The sequence below is a fragment of the Magnolia sinica genome, chromosome 2 (assembly GCF_029962835.1).
Source record: "Magnolia sinica isolate HGM2019 chromosome 2, MsV1, whole genome shotgun sequence".
Classification (NCBI taxonomy): Eukaryota; Viridiplantae; Streptophyta; class Magnoliopsida; order Magnoliales; family Magnoliaceae; genus Magnolia; species Magnolia sinica.
The window spans coordinates 65,463,496-65,476,082 of NC_080574.1; the positions used below are offsets into that span (position 1 = coordinate 65,463,496).

General features: G+C 36.4%; 1 protein-coding gene across 4 annotated transcripts in view; it reads left to right on the forward strand.

Moving 5' to 3' along the window:
• Positions 1–8,184: 8,184 nt before the first annotated feature.
• LOC131237166 (uncharacterized) overlaps positions 8,185–12,587 on the forward strand; it is a 43,642-nt gene continuing 39,239 nt past the window's right edge. Inside the window, exon 1 of one of the 4 annotated variants that reach the window (XM_058234836.1) lies at positions 8,185–8,524. In XM_058234836.1, the coding sequence (XP_058090819.1) occupies positions 8,402–8,524 (123 nt within the window). In that variant the 5' untranslated portion in view covers positions 8,185–8,401. The remainder of the gene's footprint in view (positions 8,525–12,587) is intronic. The other 3 variants (XM_058234835.1, XM_058234834.1, XM_058234833.1) reach the window with 3 other exon arrangements.

Consider the following 12,587-nt stretch of genomic DNA (forward strand, 5'->3'; position numbering starts at 1 on the left):
CTTGAATACATTACTGCACTTGGAAAGAAATTGAGAACGAAAAAGATACAATTGAATATGAACATTGGTATTGAGAAGGAAGTTATTTGAAAGGCAATTAGGTTTCATTCGAAGGTGAATTCATACTTTTTTTTATATCTAGTTACTCTTTACTACTATATTGTTGTGATAGTTCTGTTAAAAGTGTTAATTCGACTTGCATATTTATATTGTCAACTAATATGATCAATCATATTGTTTTGTTGCACTCCATTTTTTTCATAAGATTGGTCTTTTTATAGTTTTCTGCTGCTTACTGCATTCGTTTAAAAATGCAAGCATTTCTAGAGCTATAGAGTCGCATGATAGAGACCACGGGAAAATTGAAGCAGGTTAAGGCCTTGGTTGATTACATAGTATGAGAGTATTTAGTAGTGATTCTGTTGTTTGAAATACATTGGGAACCTTAGGCTATATTGAGGATTGATAAATGAAATGTATAGTGAACAACACTAAGTTCAATCGAGAGGAAATGAAAGAAATTAATGATATTTCTAAATGTTTGTAATGAAGAAATAGCCTAGTATGTAAGTCCTTGATCAGTTTGATGCCCATGCCTCTGCGAAAGATTTAGATTTCATGTATACGGAAAATGTTTGTATATCTCTGGACACTAATGGTATAGTAGTTAGAATTTATAAACAAGTCAATATACTTGAGAGTATTAAACACCAAAGTTTTTTTATTCAGATCATTTTGTTTTATTTTATTTATTATATTTTGATTGTTGATCAGACTTCTTAGACTTTCTTATGCACTTTTGATGGAAATTTTCTACCATCTTTGGGAAGTAGTGGTCCTCCATCTATTCTAGAAGATGAGCATTCTCTTTCTGAAAGTGCATGAGAAGAAATGGTTAAAGTGAAAATACTCTCAAGTGACCATCAAAGACCACTGCAGGTAATATTTTGATTTATTTTCCAAGTAGGAAACACCACGAAAGTGGGAATGGTATGATTCTATGACTTGAGCATAAACTATTTGCATTTGCATTTGGGGGCATGCTGAAAACAGAAACCTGATTAAACATGATACTGTTTTTGCTTGCTTTTGTTGCTCCAAATCACAAAGCCAAATGGATAATTTGTTATCTATCCTAGGTAAACATAATCTATGGATAATTTTACTTATGACATATTAATTTTTATTTCTATCAGATTCAACTATTTACTAGAACAATGTCATTTCAAGAACAATGTGGCTTTTCATATTATTGTCAGTGTCTAATAGGAACTCTTTGATTTTTTCAAAGGGGTTGTTTGGTTATAAGCTTCATTCTGTCCATCTAGGTCAGATAGTATGTTGCTAGTTTCTTAACCCAGTTTTTCCATGAGAACCAAGACATGGATTACTCTTTTCCAATTGTCCACTCTTTTTTTTTTTTAGTTGTTGTAGAGGATTGCTTCTTCCAAAAAAAAATGTGTAAATTTTTTCCAAACTCGAAGATTTAAGAGCTAAGTGTTGGTTTTTTATATTCAGAACATTTTTAACTTATTATTATAAATATTATTCATATTTTTATTATAAAGTAATACAATTTTTATTTAATATTCAATTTTAATTATGTTGTGCAACATTCTTTAGATTGTGCTGCAACAAAATCTGATCTTTTGGCTTTTTTTGGTTCTTTTATAAGGAAATGGCTACGGATCTAGTTCGTAGCCATTTCTTCTCCATTTTTTAAGTAAATGGCTAGGGATCTAGTCTGTAACCATTTTTACTAGTTCATAGATGTTGCTACTTTTGGCTATGGCTCTAGCCCGTAGCCATTGCTTCAATAGCAATGGCTATGGTACCAATGGTTGCCACCCTACTACAGATTAAAACCGTAGCGATATACTAATATCTAATGTTTTAGTCTGTAACTGTAACTCCTTTTTTTGGTAGTGCTTGGTTGTTTTTTTTTTCTTTTCAAAATGGGAGAAAATGAGTTGGTTCTAAAAGGGGGAACGACACCTTATCTTGTGTGGATTTTTTGTTCTATATTTTTGTAAGAGCTTATAGTTGTAACACACATGGAGTTGTTAAATTTCCTAGACAAAAATACCAGCACATGCAACCTCAGTCTTTTACGGAATCTCATGAAGATTGACTAAAGATCGGCTCAACAACTCAAGACTTAAAGACTTGGCATGGTTTCAAGATTAAGATATCTGTATATGCCAACCACCTTTCGAAAAAATGTTTTAAAATGTAAATTACAATGTGAGTTCACTGAAGTTCGTCCAGCCCAACTTACTTCAACTAACCCAATTTCAGTTTTAGCCAAGATTTTAGGTTCAAAAATTTTAAAAATCAGTTACAAATTTGGTTGGGTTGGCCAGCCGAAGTGAAAGTTCGGCTAGCTCAAAGCTATTTCGAGTAAGTTTCCAGTAATGGAACTTTCCAATTTCAAAGAGATTCGGCCAGTCAAACCCTGAATTCGGCCAGTCGAATTTTAGCTTCGGCCAGCCGAATTTTTGATAAATCTTATCATGCGCAATCCGATAGTTGTTGGAACAGAATCGTTGGAATCCAGTCAGCCGAACCTATTTTTAGACTGACCGGATTTCCAAATCATGTGGCTATAAATAGAGAGCTTCTCTCATTCATTTGTACAATGAAATTCACTCATAAACCTTCTACAAGTGAAAGAGGAACTTAGGTCTTCTTCAAGCTATCTGTGTGTTAATTATTATTTTTATTTAGCTTATTCAACTCCCTTTCTCAAGTTGATGTTAAATGCAATTAGGGAGTAATCTATACTCTACTTGGAAAATAGAGAGTTGAATCTGCAGCAGTTTGGGTTTTTATTCCTTGAAATACATTAGATCATTATATTCTTTTTAGTTGAGCATATATATTACTTCATTGACTCTCAAGAGAGAAAACCATGCTTCAAACCTCGACTACATCTTCAAATCGACATATAAAGATAAGTATTGATATTATTATTATTTTATTTGAGTTTTTTTTATATAGCCCAGAAATCTCATTTGGGTTGATTTGTGGTAAGCCCGTAAAAATCATAAAAAGGGGGTTTTTTTTTTGTGGTAAGCCCATTATTGAGGCTCAAATATTACATATTTTCCCCCATTTATATCTTGGTTTTATAAATATGATAATGCTTAATGGTATATTTTATACATGTTTGTGTTGCAAGGTCAGTTTAAGAGCTTAGATGAAAAAGAATGTTAAAAGTATGGATTTGATGTTTAAGAATCACCAAAGCAAAGAATGGACCGTTGGAGACCAAGATTGAAGATTTCAAGACTCCAAGATTCAAGAAAACCAAGTAAAAAAGGAAGGATGTGTAGAAATTCGCAGGATCTGAGTTTCGATGACATCGAAGCATTACAGAAAAATTGAGTTTGGTTGCTGGACAAACTGGATATATTCTTTGATGACATCCAAGGCTGTTCAATAACATCGAACTGTTACACAGATTTTATGTGAAGTACATAAATTTGAGGCAGTTTTGCGATTTTGCGGAAACTAGCCTATAAATATGGGTTTCCTAAGACTTTTAGGGATATCTAGGATTTTTTTAGAGAGCTCTCAAGTTTCATAGTTTTAAAAATTATTTTTCTTTACAAGTTTTTAGATCTTTATTATTATTTTTTTTATTCTCTTGTTGCTTTCTATTTGCCATTTAGTTATATTTTTCTAATTCCCTCTAGCCCAAGCTAGAAGGGAAGCACATGAGTTTAATGATTCTTTAAGTTATGATGATTGATTTGATTGATTCTTTTTTTTTTTTTATGAGATGAATGGTGTATGCATGTTATCAATTATCTAGGTTTAGGTTTTTGATCCATCATGTGAGATCCATATGGTGGATGCTTAGGCTTAACCTGGATCAATTAGATTTCTTAAATGGAAGATATTCTCAACCTGCTACATTATTTGATTCATTATCTCATGAATATTGAATGCTTAAAATCACTGGCGCTTGAGAATATATGTTAATGGTGCTAATCCATGATTCTCTAATCTCTTATATCATTTACTAAAAATATTTAAACTGTTTTATTTTCCATTTAGGCTGACCATAGTGCTCATATCCTAATTGTGTTATCAAAGTCATCATGATTTATGCATTATTAACCTATGTGTGGAACTTTGAAGCTTGGATCTTGTTTTTAATTTAATTGAATTCCATTTAAAAGTCATACCTTCAAAACTTTTAAAATCATTACATCTGTTTAGTTTCCATTACTTAGTTTTGCATTTGATTTTTTCATTCTCCTAAATCATCTATCTGTGGGATCGACCCTGTATTCACAAGATACTACTTATGAACCTCTACACTTAGAGGCAAACAAACACCCGTGAAAATCATAAAATGAGTTTTTATTGTGATAGCCCGTGAAAATCACAATAACTATAAAAGGTTGTTAATATGAACATGTGAAAGCCTTGATATAGTAGAAAACCAAAATTACAAAGGTAGTAATTTTGGGAGTAGAGTAGGTGTAGGTTTAAGCAGCGAACCACTATAACCCCTTGTGCATTTGTGGTGATTGTTTATTTGATTCTTTATCTCCTTTTTGTTTTGAAAATTTGATTTCAATGACGTCATGAAATAAGGTTGTTTTGCCTAAAATAATAGCTGAAGGTTATCTTACGAATTAATTGGAATCAAAGTTTCAATACATTGTGCGATCATGATTATTATTTCTGCATTTTATACTCGAAATATGTATAGTCCTATTCACATCCCTTTGGGACATCAATGACTCATCTTTTAGTTTTTTTCTTTTTTAATTCTTTCAATAATAGTTGTATTTCTTTTTTCTTTTCTTAGAGTCTATCGCTGACGTCAACAAGGATGACGGAGATCGATAAACATGAAACAAATAAACACTCACTGTTTTGCTACAAATAAGGGATCCAAACTCATTTCAAATATACTTGTACAAGGTAAAGTAAAATATTATCATTATATTTTCACTTTATAAAATCACTATTGTTATAATGATTACAGGGTGAAACAAATAATGTAGCAAAATCATCATAAAATTCAAATGTAAGTACGTGAGTAAATAGTCATAACTCATTTACAATCATTTACGATTATAAATTGGAAAACCAAATAAGTCCATGTGTCCCAAAAAAGTATCAAATATGAAACTACAACAGACAAAACAATAGTTGTTGAATACCCACCATTAAAACTTTTTAAGGTCCACCATAATGTTTTTTCTACCATCTAACCTATTGATAAGGTTACAAAGACTTGGATGAAGGGAAAACAACATATAGCAGGTTGATTCAAAACTTTTGTGGCCTATAACAGGCATTTAATAGTGGAAATTCAATCCCTACTATGTTATCCACCTGAGATTTATATCTACTTCATTTCTTGACCATGTCCTAAAATAAGCTGGAAAAATAGATGGATGAGATAGATATCTAATGAGGTCCGTCCCATGATCAGGGAAGCACCCGCCTGTTGAGATCAGGGGTTGCAGCTAGTCTGTGTCCAGTCACAATGCACGTCACTTGATGAATGATCCATGCATCTTCTGCATGTGAACTACATGTGGATCTTTTGACACATTTTTCTCCCTTGGTTGAGCCCTAGATAATAAATATTATGGTGATTTGGTCGTGGAGAGATTGAAGAGGACATCAATAAACACCCATTGGCTGAATCATTAAGCTAGTCCACTCATCGGTGGGCTAGGGCTTCACTCCCACGTAAAAAAGGAAAATCGGAAAGGAAAAACTGTACGAATGATTTATATTCACCATAAATGGTTACATCACCTAATGAATGCCCAAAATCACGCATACCTATTCCACATTAGCATGTCTGCGGTGAATGGCCTCTACCATCCATGACAACACAAATTGCCTCGACATTGCATGTTTTGCAATGAGTTTGTATTATCTATTTGTAGTAAACAGAAATGTTGGGAGAGGAAGAGAGTCCGGATCTTCTGTTTCAAACATAAATGTTGGGAAAGAAAAGGGAAAGTTGGGAGAGAAATTGAGAGAGAATGGGGAGAGTCGGGAAAGAAGACGGTTGAATGCATCTTTCTTTCTATTGTCTTTCTTTTTTCTTTTTGTTGTTATTATTATTATTATTATTATTATTATTATTATTATTATTATTGTTACGGGGAAATCCGGTCCGACAAGTCAAGTTGATTACAGAGCTCGAAGGTCAGAGGGAAGACCTTAGGAGGCTATGAAGGTTTAGTGTGGCCAAGTCCGCTACCGACGAATCATGACTCCGAGCTATGATCCTTGTTCAATAATCCACGTTGGCAAAACAGCCGAGCTATGCCTACATCCAAGTATGAGGCAAATTAATCGACTGACTCCAAATACTAGCACTCGGCCTTGGGTCTGGACATGATGAGGTCGAGCCCGAGTGAGGACACTTCGAGTGCCGAGTCGGGAGACTAACCTAAATACGGACGTGACCAAAGATCTCGCCCAGGGATATGTGCCCTTAAGACACGATACGCTATACGACCCAAAGATTGCGGATAATATCTTTACGATTACAATATCCGCATGATTGAGTAAATCGTATCGAGATTAACGGACGCGATCTTCTCTACCTACATGTATAAATACCAGGGGACCCCTTTGCAACAGGTATGCAAGATCTCGCACCCTCTCTCTACATTACGCAACTTAGACCCAGATTTCCTAGCCTGACTTAGGCATCGGAGGGTCCCCCTGCTGAGCCAGGGTCTCCTTTGCTCACCCTTTTGTGCAGGACAAGGGTGCATTTGAGGCTCACGACATTGAGTGGAGGGTGGTCCAGATTTTGACCTCAACAATTATTATTATTATAATAATAAGATTTTCGGATCCTTTTTTCACTCTAGTTTTTTTTTTTAAAACCAAGTAGATGAGGTGGACATAGGAATCCTATTATGCATTAACAGAGGATCTCGGCATCCAAATATCAACCCGATCTGAAACCCGCAAGTTCACGATCAAGTTTTAGAACTGCCTGATTTTTGTGTTATCCCTTCGTCAAGACATGTATGTGAGATGAATTAACTAGATGACTTATACGAAGGTAGTGGGCCCCATATGCAAATCATTGGTGGGATCCCCTACACCTGACCCAAATACATGAGTATTCCCAACCCCACCTAACCTGACCCAAATTTGTTCAGCCCTGACCTAACCCAAATTCAAATCAGGTCGTTGTTTTCAACCCAAACCCAACACGGGGACCTTGACAACCCGACCCGACCTAACTCAAACTGGCATTGGGTCAGTCAGGTTCAGGTTAACCCCAACTCAAGCTGCAGCCCTGCTGCGTATAAAAAGCATCAAACACTGCCTGAGGATCACATAACTCACCCTCGTGGTTTGAAATGATGACAACCAGTTGGACGATGAGTCAACGTCCATCCAGCGGATAATCATGTAAGTAAGAAATCCAATCCGTCCAATAGGTTTCCCCACCATGGGATCATTTTATACCAGATTCATTCCTAGATATTCATCACGTGGTCCACATTTTTATTTTTAAAAAATTTATTAGTGGCTATATATTATTTTCTATGGCATAGTCCAGATGATGAATGAACGATGCTGATTTTTTCGTAAAGTAAACTCCATGATGGGCCAACATATTGGAAGGGGTTGATTTATAAAGTACGTAATATGTTAGAAGTTACCTGATTGCTAGATGGTAACTTACCAACTGGTTGGATGTGGGAGCGGATTCGATGTTACCTGGGTAACCCAATGTGGGTGTTTCTCTGACCGTGGGGCCCACTTTGATGTATTTTTTTATATATCCACACCGTCCATAAGTTTTTACAGGTAATTTTAAGATATTATAAAAATTAAGAAGATCCAATTCTCCTGTGGACCACACACCATAGGAAAGAGTGGTGACTGACTATTAAGAACTTTTTGTGGACCAAAAAAAGTTCTGGATGAAGCTGATAGTTACGTTTTCACTTCATCCAGATATTTTTGAACTTATCAAAAGGTTGTATGGAAAATAAACATGAGGTGGGCCCTAAGAAATTTTTAATGGTGAACGTTCAATGACCACACTTTCCTGTGGTGTGGCCCATTATGATATTAGATCTGCTTCATTTTTGGAATAATTTCCTAAAGTGAGTTGGAAAAACTGATGGACTGCGTGGATATATAACACATACATCAAGATTGGCCCCATGGTCAGGGAAACACCCACTACGGTGTGACCCTGGTAACATCTAATCCGCTCCCGTTGGGTGTTAGGCATTGCTGCCTTCGATTGCTCTCGCAACTGAGGCTTCTACAATTACAATTTACAAGCCCTTCTGCGTAACCATATCGTTTTGCTGCCAAAGCTCTTAAATATCGGATCGGTTCCTCCTCCGTTTCGTGGTTTCCGGTACAGTGCAGGAGTATGGAAGAAGGAGAACACCCGCAGCGCTTATCTACGCACATGACGACGATTTCCAGCCATTCCTTCGGTCAATCGTGTCAGACTGGTGATGATGAAGATGGCCTCACCATCCACATCATAGAGGTGCTCTCTCCTATCCTCAAGATCCCTTCTTCTTCTGCTTCCTCATCCAACCCTACACGTCCCCCAATCCAGACAATCCAAATTGTGGGCCCTGTTGTCGATGAAATTACACATGAATGGATGGTTCCATCCATCCAATTGGTGGCCATCAATCAATTGGAATGACCATATTCAGTAGGTCACATTGGATAGTTAAGATCGGTCCGTCTGTGTGTTCGTTGGTCCGGCACTCCACTTGCACTATGGGGCTAGGGTTTGAACATTCTGGATTGAGTTACATGTTCTGGATCAAGATTCTGTCATTTAGGATGAGTTTGGATACACAATCTAATTGAATTGCAGAATGTTCAGTTTAAGCAAGAGGAGATGACAAAAATGATGATAATTAGGTAGCAGCCAGCCTCAAATTGCAGTTTGTTAATCGCAATTTGGTGCCCATACACTCAATATGAATGCTAAGGAAGGAAATCACAATTTGGTTATTTCCACATTGTTAGACTAGCCATTCTGATTCATTATGATAGTAGCGCATCCAAACTCACCCTTAATAAAATGGTGCCAAATGCGTTCGATACAAATGTACCCAATACTGTAAGGCTATAATGGGTTTAATGAGTTATTGGATGGTTGGACTTCTTGTGGTGGTGGTGTACGTTGGACATTTCCTAATTGGAAACTCCTTGCCTCTCTCCTTCTTTAATTGTGTGAATCCTCGTTTTGGTAGGATTTGGGACATATTGTTCTCTTGGGATATGTTATCTATAAAAGGGTGACACAACTAGATCAAATTAGAAACTGATTGCAATAAAGTTCAATGTACCAAATTCAAAGTTTGAATGACAAAAGAGAAAATGTTCAATGGTTGTGAATAAGCTCAATAGCCCTCTAGTCTTATACTAGAGATCACCCCCCTCCCCCAACATTCTACTGTAAAGAAACAAGAGAACTTGGCTAAATAAAATATCATTCAACAGTTTCTTATTCTAGAGGGCCTATGCCTTGTAATTTATAATGAGTGTTACAAGGTTTCCTCCACTTGAAAAGAGAAATTTTTGATACCCTCCTTAGCGTGTAGAAAGTAGAAACTATGTGATCGTCCAACACATCTTTAATGATTTCTTCAAATTGACATGGTACCTCAAGTATATGGATAGCTTGTTCATATGTGCTCCTGTCTTCGTGATCCAAGATAAACTATAAGGTCTTCTACATTAAGAATGGGGCTAATCTTCATTTCGAGTGGAAGCTTGATTGAGTATGCATTATCATCTAGCTTCTTCAAAATATAAGGACATGCCTTTTTGGCGTGGAGCTTAGTGGAAGAGCCTATTGGAAACTTTTAGGTTTGAGCCATACCATGACTGCATCCTCTTCTTGAAATTGTGCAAAATGCTGTCGAATATGTGCATGCCACTTATAAATTTCATTACTAAGGGTGATCCTATGTCTGATTTCATCATGTATTTCCTTAATATGCTATGTAAAAGCTTTAGCACCCTGGCTTCATTACGTCACAATAGGAATTGGGATTAAATCATAAGTCGTGAAAGTCAAATACTAGTTGTAATTTCAAAAGGAGTGTCTCGTAGTGTGGTTCACAAAACTATTATAGGTAAACTTAGCTTGTGATACCATGATATACCATGAACTTATGCAATCACCAATCAAATATTGAAGAAGATTCCCAAGATTGCGGTTAACAAGCTCAGTTTGTCCATCTGTTTGCGGATGATAGGTGCTTGAGAACTATAATTTAGTTCCCATTTGATGCAGGAAAGGGGTGTAAAATGGATAGAGGAAGAACACCATCTCCTCTATGTGATACGAACCTTGAATCCACAAGGTATAATGGCTCTTGAATCCATAAGAAATAAAGGAAAATTCAAGATGTTTTATTGATATCTGTCTCTAAAACGAAATTACAATGCTTTAAATAGTAAAATACAAACCCTAATCAACAGTCCTAATTCGACTAAATTAGAAATTACCGGAAATAGTAAAATATACTAAAAATAGAAAGTCCTAATTTTATTTTATGTTTTTTTGTCGAATGATTCCTGGCATGATAAGAAGCAAATCCTAAGAAGACATTACATACTAAAACTCTAAGATGAATTAGATACGTCTAATCTTAAACTTACTAAAAATAATAAGTTTTCAAAAAGCTACAATTTTGAATCGTAAGGATTCGTTTTCTTGCGACACAAACCGACACAACCCATTGCGCTGGTCGGGTTCACCCCAAATAGCCTGTTGCAATAGGAATTCATATGTTGTGTGGCCCGTAATGATACCCAAATAAAAAGTTATGGCCGATTTATGGTTTGCACTTCAAACGACAATTTCTCCCTATCCAAAATGAATTTCTTTGATCTGGATGCGCCCGCGGCCCAGTTACATCATACCCTACGTAGGGCTAGGCTCGGATTTGACAGACTATGTCCGCTTCCGTTCGAGCTTCTTCCGGTCAAACTATGCCTGGAATAGGTTTGCGGCCCGCTCTACATCTCCATCTTAGACCAAAAGTTCGCAAGAAGTAGCTTATAAACTTAACATGGCGATGAAATACAATTATCTTGGGAACACCATGTAGAAAAATCACCTCCTCGAAGAAAACATTAGTGATGCTTAGCTTTGCCTTCTTACAATGGAAGAAACGGACCATCTTAGAAAACCTGTTGACTACATAGTAAATAGAGTCATAGCTACGTTGAGTCTTAGGTAATCCTAGGATGAAATTTGTGCTGATCTCCTCTCATGGAGCATCTGTCACAAGCAATAGAGTATAAAGATCGGTATTTTGCTAGCTACCTTTGCCTTGTTAATACACTCGACACTGTCAAATGGCGATTCCAAAATCTTTCTTCAAACCAGCCCAGTAGATACAGTCCTCTACAAGGGTTGTTGTTTTGTCAATCCCAAATTGACGATCGAGGCCATCTGAAAGAAGCTCTTGTATCACAAGCTCATGTAAGGAGCTTTTAGAAAGACACAACCTCATATCATGGAATAAGTAACCATCACACACTCTATATTGTTTGTATTCTGTGCTTGACCATGCAGAGAGTTTAAAAATACCTTCCTAAAATCATCTCTGCTACATAGTCTCTTTAAACTTCTTTAGACCCAACAACGGAGACTGATAAGGTAGAAAATAGAAGCGTTTTTCGACCGAGGACATCTAAGGTCATCTGCTATCTTATTTTCTACCTGGACCGATGCTTAAGGTAGAATGTGAACTCTTGAATGTAAGCACTCCACTTGGTGTGCCATACTCAATTTCTTCTTAGAATTCAAATAACACGGTGCCCCATGATCGAAATTCAACACAAACTCTCAATGAATGAGGTAATGATGCCAATTTTCTAGGCTTGTACTACATAAAATTTCATTATATATAGGATACTTCTTTCATGCCCATTGAATTTTTCGCTGAGGAAGGCTACCATATGTCCTTCTTGACAAGGACGCCTCCAATCCCTACATGGGATGAATGACTTGCAACCTTAAATGCTTCTCAAAATTAGGAAGCCTGAAGACCGGAGCTTCTGTCATTTTTTCGTTTGATTTATTGAAATACCTTCGTTGCTCCTTTGGTCCGCTCAAATTGATTGACCTTCATGCATTTAGTAATAGGCGCCATGACAAAACTAAAGTTTCAGATATACCTTCATTAAAACGTTGCTAAGTCGTAAAAACTGCAAACCTTGTGAATATTTGTGGGAGTAGGCTAATCGACAATAACCTTTATTTTTTTTGGAACGATCCTCATGCTTTTTGCTAAAACAATGAACCGCAAAAAGACCATGCTCATGGAACCATGAATGTACACTTCTTTAAATTGATGTAGAGCTTCTCGTAGTGTAATACACTCATCACCTGGTAAAGATGGATCAAATGATCTTCTCGTGAATGATTGTAGATGAGGATGTCTTTGAAGTACGCGACGATCGAACTTACCTATGAATGCCATAGAAATTGCATCATCACCCACATGAATGTATTAGGTGCGTTTGTCAAGCTGAAAGGCACGACTGGTCACTCATACAATTCATCCTTTGTT